The following is a 16,282-nucleotide window of genomic DNA, read 5'->3' as shown; positions in this document are numbered from 1 at the left end:
TGATCTGTGCTTTGAAATTTTCAGCCCAACTGCTGACAGTTTAAACCCTTTGGTCACTTGTTAAGCGGGAATACAAGCCACCATTTTCATGCTGCTGGAGACTTCCCACATGCAAGAAGCAAGTGAAGCAACTTATATTGTCCTTGAGACAATCAATTCAATTATTCTTTTGCAATGGATAGGGTGAGGCAAATGGCTGACTGACATCAATTGTGTGAACTGGCCTATAAGTCATATCCATGACCTGTGGCTTCAAGGACCATGAGTATGTGTGGGTGCTCGCATTGCCCATTGTGAAAAAGGCTAGTAAGTACCTAGTCTTCTCCTGTGTTCCTTACCTGTTGTACCCGTGGCTCTGATCCGTATCATTGATTTGTTTTTATAGAAAGATTTTGCTGACCACCACCTCTAGTGTTAATGGTTTTATACCATCTAGCCATGGGACCTATGTTCATGAGGCTCATCAGAATTTTAGCTTAAAGAGTATTCATTCTAACTGATTTTGTTCATTGGCATAAAAATAAAAAATGTTTTTATTTCATTGTTTACATGTTTGCTAGGGCAGATTTTGTTCACCAGTAACATGGAATGAAAAATCTTGTGTACAATTTGTTTCCCTAATTAGTCATGGTTAGTGTGCTTTATGTCCATGCAGTGTACACTAGTCAAATAATTAACTGAGTATGAAGAAGTGTACCCTCTGTATAGCAAAGCAATCTGTGTTCACTTGGCAAATCCTCCTTTCACCATGTATATACTCTGAAATATATTTGAAAGTAACGTTTTTAATTACAACTGGCATTCAAAGCTTATTGCTCCTGGCAATCGCCGCCTTGCTAAAATGTGATCTCATTTGTGAAACAGGCTGCAGGGGAGCCCGTTTCCCTACAACTTTAATATTAGCTTAACAATCAGGATAGTTTAATACTGAAACAGCACATTTAATGTTTACACAGTAATGTCCATTTCCTGACATTGGAGCACAAAGAGTGAAAAGCTTCAGTCCAGACCACCTTATTTTTCTTATATATTGATGTTCTACTTAGGCTTATGTTTAGCTTAAGTAAAGTATTGCCAACTCTCAGATATTTATATATAATTTTATTTCACTCTAGTTTTATATTTAATGTAACATTGCACCACAACTAACTTGGAGGCCTATGTGCTTGTATCTGTAGCAGGTAAAAATCTGAGTTTCCCTTAGAAGAATATTCAGGCATGTATTTTCACCAAGTGTCACTCAACCGTATATTATCCCTACCAGAAATTGTTCAAGTCTGAATCATGAGGGTATGTGTTATATTTTAGTCAAAGGCCAAGTTTTGGTCTTTGGATAGATAAAACTGACAATTTAAAAACTGACAAAACTGTGGTGGACACTTACAAGCCTACCTTTTAACATGGGATGCTTCATGAAGAACCTGTTACCTGTAGTGCCTGACCATGTAGTGAGCACTTTAACACATCTCCAGTGCCTGAGGGCCCAATCCTATCCAACTTTACTGCACCAGTGCAACTGCAATGCAGCCCTGAGGTAAGGGAACATTTGTTTCCTTACCTTGAAAAGGCCTTCCCACCACAGGATGCAGTGCATGTCCCCTTGGCACTGCAGCACCAGCACTGGAAAATTGGATTGGATTGGATCCCTAATTTCCATGTGGTTGTGAGGGTGTGGTAACAACCCACCATGTGACTATATGCAATAGATTACTACCATAGGGCTGAGCTGAAATGGTTTGAAGTTGGAGCTCTTAAAAAAATTAAATAAAATCCTGCTCATGGTCAGGAAAGGAGACAGGGAGGGGGAACTGACTCTATTCTCAAGTTCACCCTCCCAAAAATCTGATTGCTGGAATGTTTAGCTTTAAAAGAAGAACCCTATACGTGCAACCTCAGTTGCTAGATTGGAGAAGACAATCAGCATGAGAAGAAACCAGTTGTTTATAAGTTTTTTTTTAAATTTAATGCCATGGTTGATTCTTTCTAAACATCTTTTTAAGCTCAAAAGACTGGAGGAAATCTCACCTGAATTGCTACACTTATCCTGGCAATTCTGGTGTTACGAACTCAGGATCACATTCTTTCACCTTTCATTTAAATAGAAGAATAGGCTGGGATGTCTTTGAATGGTTGCATTATTTCTTACAAATATATTTACATCTCATGAGTGCCATCAAATATTCAGAACATTTGCCAATGGGTTCCCACTTGCCCAACATTGAGCTTCATTGATTTTATAGTTTTTGAAACTATCAAGATTTGGATACCACTTTAAAATTTTATGTGCTTTCCTCTGCTCTATAAAGGCTTCAAAAGGTGTTTTGCTGAGTGTTAGGGGGTAGAAATTCTCCAGTTAGTAAGCCAAAGGAATAATTTACCTTTGGTGTGAGCACTATAATGCAGATCATAGGTTACTGAAGTTTGAAGATTGCCAATGTAAAAATATGAAGAAAGGAATGTGTTCCTTATTCTTTCTGAATATTATTAACAGTATTGCCTTTCAGTGTCTGCGATATTGCTTTCAATATGTTAGTCCCTCCCCCATTTTCACAAGTGAAAGTATGAAGCAAAAATGTTAAAGCCATGATTCAGAAAAGCATATTGGAGACAACTGTGAATGCAGCCAGAGACTTCCTTCAAGTTTCCATGCAGCTGCTTGCCCTGATGAAAAGGCAAGTCGTTTCAGTGAAATTTCAATTTAGTGGACGGGGGGAAGGGATGTCTGTTAATGCTGAAATTCCACTAAATCCGAAACCCCCTCCGTGCAGGATACAATGAATGTGCAGTGGGGGAAGGGATAGGATTGGGCTGTAACACATTCTATGTGGGGCTGCTTGTGAAAGCTGTTTGGAAAACTACAATTTGCTACTGAATGTAGCCACCAAATTACAGGGGTGCATCGCTTAACAACCTTCTGCTTATTGATGGATCACATATATGGTGGTCAAAGCACAACAAAGAGGCTCTTAACGAGGCAGTTGGGTCTCCCATAGCCTGCAGCAGAGTGTCTGTTTTCACAACAAAGGGCACAATCCTAACCTACTTTCCAGCACTGACATAAGGGTATTGCAGCTCTGAGATAAGGGAACAAACATTCCCTTACTTGGAGGAGGCCTCCATGAGTGCCACCCAACTGCAGGATGCAGCACACGTCCCTTTGGCACCGCTATGCCAGTGCTGGAAAGTTGGTTAGGATTTGGGCCAAAGGCTCTTAATGCAATGAAGAGGCAATCTATTTCTAGCAGCCTGTGCAGCCAGCTAGTGTATGGCAGGGAGTGTCTGTTTAGACAACAAAAGCACTAGGTTGGGCTGAATTTTTGCCTAACGAACTAATCGCATAGCATCAGGGATTGGAGAACCCAACGCGCACTTATACTAACTGGCACTAGGGGTCATGTCTGTTGTATCATGTTTATTGGCTACCTGTACATTTCTAGGCACAATTTAAAGTGCTGGTGATGACTTTGAAAGACTACCTCTCTCTTAAGAACTGCCCCACCCACAGATGCCATTTGGGGAGCCCCTGTTGGGGGGCTGTCACCACTGAAAGTATGGTTGGCAATGACTTGCAACAGGGCCTTCTCTGTTGCTAAGCAAAATAGCTGCCCCAGGCAGGAAGACAGACCTTCCTCATCCAAGGTTTTTTTCCCCCTACACTGTGTGTTTTTAAGTTGTTCCTTCATTATTTTGTTGATTGCATTGTTTTTTGTTTTTTGTTGATTTGAATTGGAAGTTGGTTTATTGTTTTAATTTTATGATTTCTTATTGATATATTGTAAGCAACCTTGAACTTTCCTACCAGGTCAGGAAAAGAAGGCTCACTTTTTAAACAATAAAAAATGTGTCTTTGTTTTATTTGTCCCAGTTTCTCATGGATATCCTTTTCACAAGTGGTGGGGAAGGCCAAACTGAATAATGGCTGTTTTAGGAGTAATTTTTTAGGAGGCTAGCCCCTTATAGTGAGCACGTTTGTTTTTGAAGCAAGTTAAATCTTGAGCTTATTTGCTTTTCAATAAACAATTTTTTTCTTACTGTCATTAGCTTTCTTATGTAACTTCTGGTCTTGCCTCCTTTTTAACTTACATCTGTCACAATAGGAATATTTGGACTTTGCAAAGTTCCTGTCCTGCTGGGAAGTAAAAGTACAAAGTGTTAAGATCCAGAAGCTCTATTGAATCAGCGCTCAGCATTACTAGAAAATGCTCTGATTTCTGTTTGCTATATCCATATAACCTCTGCCAGCACTTGGACTTTACCTCCCCCACAAGGATAATTATAATTTATAAAAAAAAAGTGATGCTACAATCCTAGTATTACAAACTGGATGGTATTGTTATTTTTACTCTTATTATTCCTACCACTATCACGCGAGCTCTTCTGGTTTGACTAAATCTTGTTTGTTCAATGACAGCAAGATATGTTTTGAAAGGCCTCCACAGTCAAAGTCAGCTCCTTCTCCAAAGCTTTAAAATGTAAGATGCATTTTCACTATCATCAGCACTCGCACTTCTGATTGCATTCGGTTTCCATAGAATTGTGACTTTAATCTCCACTACCAAGTGAGTTTTCAGACGAATCATTATGCTGTTTATGAGAAAAACCGAAGCCAATAAGAGAGCTTTAAAAATGCATTTAACTTTTGGAGAGAAAAAAATCTTGGCAGCCAGCTTGATTTGTGTCCTGAATTAGGAAAAGAGAAGCTTCAATCCTATGCATACGTTCCTGGGAGTGAGTCCCGTTTTACACAATGGAGGTTACTTCTGAGTAATCACACATAGGCTTGTGCTAAAAGTGAATGTATTTATGATGACTCACAGGACTTAGAATAGGGAAAAGACTTTAGGCAATGTATTCAGAGCCCAATCCTATGGGCTCTGAGCACTGGTGCTGCGCTCCAGCACCGGCACTGGGTGTTACAAACATGCCAAAAGGAACACCGTGACATCTGGAGAGGAATGAGCATTGGCCCAGTGCCAGTTGGCCTGGGCCCAGCCCCAGATGGATGCCGCCTGGAGCATGGTAAGAGCTCTGAGCGGTGGTGAGGGCCTTGGTGACAGGAAGATGTTCTAGGGTGGGGTGAGTGCAGGGCAGGGGGAGGAACTGAGGTGGAAGGGGTGGGACCTGTGGAGCCCTGTTCCACTGTATCCTACCTTCTGTGTCAGGCTGCAAAACTCAACACGGAGGCTCTCAAGTCTGCAGCGGCAAAATAGCCAGAGTAGACACAAGGAGCCCCATTGCAAGGCCTGGAGCTTTTTCTGGGAGAAGAGGACCTCTCTTCTCCTGAGGAGACCTCTGGGAGCCCCAGCAGTTCTGCTGGATACAGTGGTAGCCATTTTGGTGCCACTACACCCAGGAGCACCTCTGGAGACAGGATTTAGCTGCCCATCTCTCTTGCAATTCAGATTTTCTTTGTGTATGTTTCTAATCTTATAACTTGAAATTAAAAATTGATGTTTCCATAAACATTTTTCTAATATTGAGCCATTATTGATGCATTCTAAGTCAACAGTAACTCAGCACAAATGGGAATCATGCCCCTGTTAACTGGGCAAAGAGACATCTTTTTAAGTGGTGATTCTCTCTTCTTTTAGGAGCAGGAGAAGAAAAGTTCCTATTCACCCCAGCAGAGATTCTCTTCCAGCAGCTGTTGTGTCTGATGTTTAGATCAGGGGTGCCCAAACCCCGGCCCTGGGGCCACTTGTGGCCCTCGAGGACTCCCAATGTGGCCCTCAGGGAGCCCCCAGTCTCCAATGAGCCTCTGGCCCTCAGGAGTCTTACTAGAGCCTGCACTGGCAACTGTTTAACTGTTTAACCTCTTGGGATGAGGGCTCCCTCCACTGCTTACTGTTTCATGTCTGTGATATAGTAGCAGCAGTGAAGAAAAGGCCAGCCTTGCTTTGTGCAAGGCCTTTTATAGGCCTTGAGCTATTGCAAGACCTTCATTCATTCATATAAGTCCATCTTTAATATATTCATTTATGTAAACTTATGTAAATTTATTCAAATTTTAAATGTAAATTTATTCTTTTTTTCCCCAGCCCCCAGAACAGTGTCAGAGAGATGATGTGGCCCTCCTGCCAAAAACTTTGGACACCCCTGGTTTAGATCATGAACTCCTTGGGCACAGAGAACTATTTCTTTCATTTATTTTGCTATGTAAACTACTTTGTGAATGATTTTGTGGAAAAGCAGTATGTACATATTTTAAATAGTAATTGAATAATATGCAGAGATATTCAGAATGGTAGAGAAAACTGTTTTCTTTCCTCAAGGCTCACTTATTCCCAAGACCTCCCAAATGCTTCCAGAAGAATGAGATTTTAAGGGACTTCTAATTTCTTTGAATAAATCTTTCACATCTGAAACATTGTTGCTTCTTCAAATTATAAAATATGACAATGGCCTAAATCTTTAAATAATTTATATAATGTTTATAGAAAACCATAACATTTATTCTTAACAGTAACCCAGAGCAATGTATAACTAGCATATAATTTTTCCCATTTTTCAGATGGGAAGCTGCTGCGGCCAAAACATAACAATTGTTCCCAGTCAGTAACTTAGTACAATCCTAGGCATGTCTACTCCGAAATAAGTTCCACTGTGTTGCAATCCTATATAAGCCTTACAAGTCTCACAGCCCAATTCTATCCTGTGCTGGTACAGCAGCGCCTCAAGGCCCATGCTGTATCCAGCACTGGATAGGAGTAGGCTATTGGTTAAGGGAACAGCAACCTGCTCAATGGGGCTCCTCGGATTTGTGCCAGTGAAAGCGCTGGTGCAAGTCTGAGAAACCCCAGGATGGGGGAGGAGCCTTGGGAGAGGGAATAGGATATGGTGGATACATTCTCCGCCCATCCCTCCCCCTCCTAAGCCTGAGCCACTCCCCATTCTGTCCTCCCCACACCCCTGTGCCTCATCTCCTTCCTGCCTCCCCCCACCCCTGTGCTACTCAGAGTCGCAGTCATAGCTCGAAATTCAGCACTGGCAGCTCAGGCCTTCCCACTGGCACTTCTTACTCTCTGGTGTAGAAAAGTGCTTTATGGTGGTTTTATGAACCCAGCACTGTTGCAGTGGCCGTTGCACTGGCACTACAAATGAGTAGGATTGGCCCATCGTTGAACATAATGGGATCTATGTCTAAGTAGACATGCATAGGATTGCATTGCTAAAAAGAATGGGTTCTGAACCAGACTTGGCATGCTGAACTGAGCATCTGGCCTCACACTCTTAACAATTATTCTCCAACATTAATATGGCAAGTTATGTTCTGCATAGTCGAAAGATCTGTGGTCATCACTTCAGTGAACCCTCAGTTCAGGGCTCCTGTCTTCAGAGTGAAGGGTTGCAATGTCCTTGTAATTTATTATTGAAATATTTGTATAAATTTTTAAATTGCATTTCTTTCAGGAGATCTGAAAACTTAGAGACTAATAGAAAGAATAGAATAAATTTCCTAAACTAGCTAAGCAGTGATTTATACAGTTACCAATAAAAGCTTAATGGAACAAGAAAACCTTTGCCCTCTCCTTAGACATCTGTAGGGTTTAATCACTACCAGAAGATCATTTATACCAGCTACTCTTACAATTGATATACGATAGGAATGCGGACAGATTATTTCTCAACCCAGCAAATGGAAGATGCAGTGGCTTGGCAGAACTCATGTGTGCATGACATCCTGGGTCAGCCTTCCTGAGCAACAGGAAATATGTGTGCATGCGTATCATAAAATATTTATGGTCAATGGTCTGCTTAAACCCTCTTATTCGTCAGTCACACTACTACCTATATACCACCCTGCCGAATGACATAAGTCCATGCTTTTTGGGCCCTGCCAGTGTTGTGGCATGGTCAGTCATGAAGCATGTGTTCCTGTGCCATAAGGGTTTTCTAAGTTTTTTTCTTTATCTCCCATTGCACAAGAAGTCAGTGAATCCTCCTCCAGTTGGTGAGCACCTCCCAAATTTTTTCTAAGTTTTCTAAAAAAACATGAAAGAGGGAAGGGAAAATTAGAAGGAATAGATAAAGTAAGAGAAAGAGACAGGGAGGGAGGGAGGGAGGGAGATGCACAGGTTTTCTCTCTGGCAGTGTTTCTCAAACTGTGGGTTGGGACCCACTTGGGTATTTATTTACCACTTTTCAATACAAAGTATTGTATTGTATTGTACTGTAAACAAAGCAGTTTACTTAGTTTGCAGCCCAGGCCTATCCATCTTTGGCTGGTGCAAGTCCAAGTGGACCCAGGTAGGTGAATCGAGGCCAGTAAGAGGGATAGGATACCAGTAGAGCTGCCGCCACCAATAACCACCTGCTTCCAACTCTCAACACAGTTCCTCCCCCTCCCCATCCATGAAACACTCCCTGCAAACTAAATGAAGAGGGGGAGAAATGGGGTGGGGAGACTGTGGGAGGGGTGGATCCGGCGGCGATGGCACACCACAGATCCTATCCCCTCTGGCAACAGTCTCCCTTTCCCCTTCCTCTCCAGCGAAATCACTGGCACAGGTCCAAGGTGACCCATTGCAGGGCCTCCTGCTCCGCCCTCCCCACTGGATACAGTGCATGCCTTTTTGGTGCAGCTGCACTAGTGAGGGGGAGGATAGGATTGGGCTGCTAGTCCCACCATTTCCCTCCTCCTTTGTGTGAATGCATTGGTGTGGGTGTGATTTTTCCTTTAAATGCTTTCTTTTGATTCTACTTCCCTATTATTAATAATTGTCCCCACAATAGTCTATTTTGTTGCACCTTTTAGTCTCATCTTCCTGCAAAACCATTGAATGGTGTCATTAGCCTGTGCATAGGATCTCCGTATACAAGTAGTTTTTCCCCATCTGAGACTGTTACACTAGTTTGAAAGCACATGTGGTAATACCCAGTCCTCTTTCTGCTTGATCTCAGTGAGCAAGAAGAGAATCAGAGGGCCAATTGAATACATACCCTTGATGGCAGGCCAGAGAGGGGTGGCAGATGGACACAGTGAATACGGCAGCCCTCATCAATCAATGCCCCTCCAGCCCGCCACTCAGTGGCTGCTTCAGGCAGGCTCATGGCTAGGTGGCTCCTCCCCCAGCAGTACTGTGGGAACCCTTGTGTAAGAGGACTGTGCATTTATGCACATTGGATGTGCCTGTGACCAAGGCTTGCTAACCTTTTCAAGGCTGCTTAAAAACGGCTTAAAATCAATTTCTGTTTAAGAACTGCAAAAGCAAATGTTTTCCTTACAACTTCTGTTGCGAAACTTAAAAAAAAAAATCAAAGTATTACGGTTGCCCCGAAAACAGGATCTTGTCATTAAATTCTGGTACATTTTTATCTTAAACTTGTATCTCCTTGTAAGGATGGATCTGGCTCCTGGTTCTTTCATTATTACCATTCCACGCTTCAGTGCAGGAAATCTGCTTTAAATAGGTGATTATGGTATCTTCTTTAGTGAACAGCAGCCAAACTGCTTTTGTGTTGACATTTTCATTGGAATCCTATATGCTTTAGTAAACAGCTATATTTTCCTACTGTTCTCTTATCCCAACATCTTGGTTAACTTATTCTTATGAAGCTCGGAAGTCCTAAATACAGGCTGACAGTTGCTTTGCATGAGGCATTCTCAAATCAACTCTGTTCTCTCTTAGTGGGACGGATACACGCACACACACAAAATTCATATTAAGTGGCATTCCTGGTTCAAGCCCGCACATTGCTAGTTTGGATTATGTGTCTGAATTCCAGTGTTATAACAGCGCAGAAGCATTATTGAGACAGAATAATAGTACAGTAGTTACCAACTTATCCATAATGCCTATAAGCTGATTTGTAGCTTGATTCTAAGCATGTTTGCTTGAAATTGAAGCCCACTGAGTTTCGTCAGGCTTACTTCCTGCCAAGTGTATGTAGGCTTAAAGCCAGGCTGCAATCTTATGCACACCCTTGGGAGTAGGCCCACGTTGGATGCAGTGGGGCTTCCTTCTGAGTAAACATGGACAGGAATGGGCAGCCTGTTCCATCGGTTTGACTGGCTTGTGAATGAGATTTGGCAAGTGCTTGTTTGATAAAACTTTCTCTAATTGCAGCCTTTGATCTTTTGAAAAGTTCGCATAAAGCTTATGAATTGAAGCTTGCAAAATATGAATGTTTATAATACATCTTGACTGTAAATGCGTTTACAGTACTGCAGAATGATGTTATAGATTGTTTGTGTGTGCGCTTGCCAGAGATGGGGATACTCTTATGAATAAACGTTGCCGATTATTGATCCTTAGCAGCAGTTTCACAGTCTATAGTTGTAATTTCTCCTTACAGTATTGTAATGAAAATTGGTCTGCTATAGCCTGTCTCAGTTTAACGGTCCTTCCTTCTGGGGGATTTTTGCTTGTGATTGGCAGTTGTTACATTCAGTAATTTATTTTGCTGTGAATTATTAGTATGCAATGTATAATCAAATGGGACAAATAATACTTTCCAATTTTAGAAATAGAAATGATTTAACATGGATTCATTTTTTATAGCGCATAATTATATGGCGTGATTATTTATGTTAATCTGCTATTTCTCATTACTGCAAAAGTCATTTAAGTAATTGATATGTTCCAAAAATACATAGGCTAGCCCATGGTACAGTAGTTATTTTGCACACCAACTAAACATGTATTAAATTCTTTTTAAATATTTCCTGTAGGCAAAAGGCCACAAGCATCCTAGTTTCATGGATTTTTTTTTTAAAATCCAACGTGCTACAACTTGTATTGGCCTTTGATCTAAATACTTTCTAAAGGTTTGGCAGGCAGAGCTATAGAAGGACCTCCGCCAAGGGTGACAGGAGAAGAATCTCTTAATGATAGAAAAAGCTGTTGCATGAACTCCTTTAATCTCTCTTGCTTGAAGGAACTGGTAAGGTTGACAAAATCTGGAAATCAGTCTTTTCCTGCAGTCCAGAAACCTGTGTGGCTGTGATAGGCTCATAAATCTCCTGCACATTAAGACTTCTCATTCAGTTCAGTGGAAGGATCAGCTCATGTTAGTTTTTCAGAGCCTGCTGTAGGTTTTGGTGGTTCTGCCCAGTGGGGCCATCTTACCAATGGTTCTTCCCACCATTTCTGGACAGAGGGCAGGTGGCAGCAGGTCACTAGGGTTTGCATCTTCCAGTGTGGGAGGCCAGTGTGTCACCCCTATAGTGGACCAACTCCCATGCAGAGGGCAGGGCAATGCCCCAGTTGGTGGTTGTGGTGATGAACCATCACCCTGCCCCTACTGGTTTTTTGGCTATAACTTTTGATAGCATAGAGATACTTAAACACAGTTGTTTCGTTGCATTCTGCATGAAATTAGGCATCATATATAACATGACGGTATTATTTGAAAATACCAAGATTTAAAAAATTTTGGCCAGTTGTGGTGTCTCTCACACGCACACCCCCATGCATGTTACCCAGTACAGCCCACACCCCTTAGTGATGCCACTGAGTGGCAGCAACTGTTGCTGTCTGTGACCACTTACCTACCCAAGTGGGCAGTGAACTGTTGCTAGGAGTAGCGTGTGCTGCCCAGAGCGAGAGACAAGTGAGCGAGCGAGCTCATGTAAATAGCAATTGACGTTGGTGACAGCTAACAGCATCTACCACCACTTGATAAGCTACCTCCTGCTTTGAGCAGCAGCTGCTCCTAACAGCTATTGCTGTGTGCTCCAGCAGGCAAACAAACAACACTGATTTAGACAATGGCAAGTAGAAGCTGCCTGCCACCTGCTCTGTAGAGGATGGAGGGGAGAGGAGATGTGTCCCTCAAGTGATGGTATGCGTGCTAGCCAAGGCAGAAGAATTGTCTCTTCAATGTCTGGTGAGCAGGGGGCACGAGGCGGTAGTTGCCATTATGCCATTAGTTCAAAGGTGGGTCCTCTCTAGGGTGTTGACACAATGTTGCCAACCCCTGTGTTGCTGGCAAATGTGTAAGTAGGTGCTTGAAGGCAGGCAGGAAGCTCTTCTTTATGCACCTTGAACCTTTTTTTTTGTGCCTGAAAGGGATTGTCGAGCTGAGTTTAGGTTTGTAGAATCCTAGCAGGTGATTTTTTTTTTTTATTTTTTTTTGGCAGCTGGTCTCTGAATCCTTCAAGTTAGTAGAGAGGTGGTTCTGCACAAACAGCTCTGCTGGTGACCTTCAGCTCATTTTCCATATTTACTTACAGCCATAAACAGTAAATAAGCACCAAGGAAGATTCATACAGCCTATGAGCCTGTTTAGGTTTTCAATTGACATTTTATTCTTAAAATAATGCAGTATTGGCTGGAGTATAAGATCTACTAAATAAATCAGAGGATTAAATGACTCCATGCTTGTAATTAAATATAGTTTTATTGATTAAACAGGCAAGTTGTGTTTGCTAAGAAGGCTCAAGTTTTTCAGTCTTGGGGCTTGTTTACGTGTCAGAATTGTAGCACAGTAGGGAGGGGAATCTTCTATATATTGAAGACGTTGGCTGGATTTCAATCACTTCTTTTGCAAGCCAGATATAATGTTTCTGCACTGAAGGCATATCTTAGAACACAAGTAGTGTGTTGCATCCCCTGAGTGAGCTGGGAGTGGACAAACCAACACCCTGCTAGGAGACCTTTTTGCATCAAGCCCATCTTAGCCGTTGCTATGTATGTACATATGTAAGATCTGCGTATCTTGCTTGTCCGTTCAAAACTTTCAGAATGGTTTATAAAAAACATTATTAAATAATACAAAACATTTAAAAAGACACAGTGGGCTGTATCCAATGATCTTGTTATTCTGGCAGAAGACTAAGGCCGCAATCCTAACCAACTTTCCAGCACTGACATACGGGCAATGCAAGTCCAAAGTAAGGAAACAAACATTGCCTTACCTTGAGGAGGCCTCCATGATTGCCTCCCAACTGGCACAGCTATGCCAGTGCTGGAAAGTTGGTTAGGATTGCGCTCTTATTTACGCAAGTGAGGATGAAAGATACTTGTTGATTTCCCCTTCCCTCTGCAGCCCCCTTCGCCCCTGTAACATTTTTCCTGAGGGTTGGGAGATCCTCAAGACCAGACATTGAAGATACAGGAAGCTACAGAGGGAAGGGGAAGCCCTTGTGCAAACAGGGCTTTTTTCTGTGAACACAAAAAGATATTAAGATGCAACCCAATGTAAAAAAAATAGAGTATAAAATTGCAGAAACTGTCAGTCCATCTTAATAAGACTGGTGTCAACCAGGTTGGGTACTTCCTGGAAGCCCACAACCATTGGAGGGCCCACCTAGCCAGTCTGTCCCCTGAACCCTCAAAACCAAGGGCAATGGTAGTACTCAGTGTACCATCAGAAGCCCCCAGTGTGGGGTCTCACTCCAGGGCTCCCCACAACTTGACATCAACAATGAGTGTTGGCCATGCAAAAGAGCTGAAAAATCTAAAAGGCTCTCCAAAAAAGGACGATACAAATTTTTTAAAAAATTATTCGCCTTGCAAAAAAAGGCGTCCCTTCCTCAAGTAAAAAGTTTTTTTAAGGTAGTATATTATTTCTCATTAAAACACCTCCAAGTTGCATGTGGTTCAAGTTGAACAGCATGCAAAGGACATGCTTGCACCTCCTTGGGAGTGAGCCACGCCAGCGCATAGAGGTGCGCCGGCACACGGAGGCTGAATCCAGCATCTGTGGCAGCTTCTGTGGCAAGCCTTGCATCGGCCTAGGTTGGAGACGGTATTTCCAGGTGGCTTGATGGAAACGGTCACTAGTTGTGATATGTACACTGCTACCATCTCATTTTCTCCTCTGGTGAAAGAGGTTTTGCAGACTTTCTTCTATTTTTCAGGAGGTGTCAGTGAGACAAAATAAGTATGTGTGAAGCGTAGCCTTTTTCAAACTTCTCTCAGCTGCCACGGTCATCTGTTTCATTCTTGCTGTGGTGCTTCTCAGCTGTAGCAACAGAAGTTGCACAACCCATTATGTGCACAGCTGCAGGTTATAGGTGGAAACTTCAAACATCCAAGGGCATTGTCACCTGTACTAGCAAGATGTGGCAAAGTGAGGGGCCAGAAGGATCAGCTACAAGTGTTCTGCAACAGCAAGGAAGAGGAACGCATTCCTCATTGTCCGCTTTACTTTTCCTAGGGCCAGCCAGAGCATAACTACCATTTCCTGTTTGCTGAAACTGTCTTTTTCTTTTCTTAATAAAAGTGTAATGTTGCCCTTTTTTGAGCATGTTGTGGACCGAACTGGATAAATGCCTCCATCTTTGTTGCATAGGTTCTACAGTGGCGTTTGCAGCAGGAAGAGGCAGCCCGACTAGAAGCCGCAATAGCCACCAGAAGGAAAGAGGAAGAAGATGAAAAAGAGAGGTTTCAGAAAGAAAAAGAAATGCGCCAGAGAGCAGCAGATAAACAGAAAGTATGCAAAGTGTGTGTGTGTGTGTGTGTGTGTTTTAAATGGCTGAATATAGTTTAAGCTTTAATGGATCTTGATGCTTTATATCCTTGTAAACAGTTTTAAGCATTATTTTAGAGATGAACGAGTGCTTTGTGGAATTCTACCAGTGCCCGCTTGAGCTTGAAAACTCCACGCCACTTTCCCAGTCGTCATGCTAAGTTTTTATTGCCATTATTATTAATAGCACACTCCCAGGCATATGCGATGTGTCTACCACACTGTCGTAGTGCAGAAGAGCGAGCTGCCTGGCAGATTTTTGCTGTCAGGAGCTAATGTGGCAAAGACCACTGAGGTTTCCAGTGCTGCTGCTGCTGCAGCAAGGTATGCTGCAATGCAGCAAATAAGCAGCACATGTAATGTCTGCACACTGCAATTGGAACATTACAGAGATAGCTTCAGCGAATGGTGGGCCTGATGCCCAGTGTCTGTAATCAGAAAAAGAATGTGGGCATCACTCTGAATATCGGAATGAACATTAATTTTGCTGATTGCTTGAGAAACAGAGCTGTAAAGAAAATCTTGACAGTGTCTGGGGAAAAAAATGAGATCACTACAGAAAAGCTATGTACATACTGCTTCTTATCTGGACTCTGTTTCCAGGGTTATAACTAGAAACAGCCCAAGCCTATCACACCTACTAGGCAGCAAATGCCATTGAACAAAATTGAATGCGTGTGTTATGTCTGAGTAAACATGCATAGGATTGCACTATAAGCAAACTTATTTTCACAAGGCACATCCTATTCATTGAAGTAATCATTTGCTTTTAAAGTATGGTTTTTCACCTGAACTCTTGCTTTGTTGCTGAGACTTCCAGGCTATAACGGTACAGCTATACATACCATTTGCCTAGTCAATAGTTAAGCCACAAGGTCAGGCAAAATGTAGGATTCACCTACATTTGAATCAACATGAACAAAAGTGCCAGAGTCCAGTCCCACCTTGGACCAGCCACCTGGTTCGCCCACTGGCCCTCCCACCTTCCCCCCACCTCAGAACACCTGCCCTCCCCCAGTCCCCCATGCTGGCCATCCTAGACCAGCGCAACCTTACTTTCTCTGGGTGGTGCGGAGGCTTGATGCAGCCTCCACAGGCTGGTGCATGTTCTTGTGCTGGCCCAACCAACTCCAGAGGTGGTGCAATTAGGGCAGTGGCGTCACTAGCATTTGTGTCACCCGGTACAGGAGATTCAGCATGATGGACCTTCCATGCAGTGGGTAGGGCAGCGACCCAGGTGGTGGATGTGGTGACGTACCATTGCCCCACCTCTGCTGGGTTTTTGACTATATCTTTTGATAGAACATAGATATTTCAATGCAGTTTTTTTATTGCATTCTGTTGAAAATTATGGTATATAGCATGATGGTATTATTGCTACATGCTGCAATTTTGGTCACTAGTGGTGTCACCCCCCCCCAAGGGTGTCACCTTATTAACAACTTATTGGTTCCATGCTGTGTTATAATAATGTCTCATTGGCTCTTCAAACAATCAGTCTCATTGGCCTGTTTTGAATTTAGGAAATGTATTTTTTTGTACATTTGGGAAAGAGCAAGGCTAGAAAGGAAGCAATTTGCTCTTTGATCCATTTTTCCAAAACAAATATTATATGAAGGGTATGACAATAGGACCTAAATGTTTTTATTTTTCCTGGCCAGGATCCAAAGACATGTGCAAACACTTCTATGTACACACTGGGATTTCCCTACTCTTATTTTTCCCCTAGTCTGCAGCTCTTTTCATAGCATTCTAGGCTGCTACTGGGGTCCCTTGACAGTTCAGGAGAAGTATTGGCCAAGGGATACATGGAGCTGATGTTTAAAAGAGGAGATGTCCCACACTCTGTTCTGCATGCCAAGCTTCT

General features: G+C 42.5%; 1 protein-coding gene across 1 annotated transcript in view; it reads left to right on the top strand.

Moving 5' to 3' along the window:
- The window catches only part of CCDC148 (coiled-coil domain containing 148), a 151,606-nt gene that overhangs the window by 96,782 nt on the left and 38,542 nt on the right, over window positions 1–16,282 (top strand). Inside the window, exon 11 of the mRNA XM_066638028.1 lies at window positions 14,239–14,379. Coding sequence (XP_066494125.1) covers window positions 14,239–14,379 — 141 coding nt within the window. The remainder of the gene's footprint in view (window positions 1–14,238; window positions 14,380–16,282) is intronic.

This window comes from Tiliqua scincoides, chromosome 1, assembly GCF_035046505.1.
Source record: "Tiliqua scincoides isolate rTilSci1 chromosome 1, rTilSci1.hap2, whole genome shotgun sequence".
Taxonomy (NCBI): domain Eukaryota; kingdom Metazoa; phylum Chordata; class Lepidosauria; order Squamata; family Scincidae; genus Tiliqua; species Tiliqua scincoides.
The sequence above is the reverse complement of the archived record's forward strand: the minus strand, read 5'-3'. Positions and strand labels throughout refer to the sequence as shown.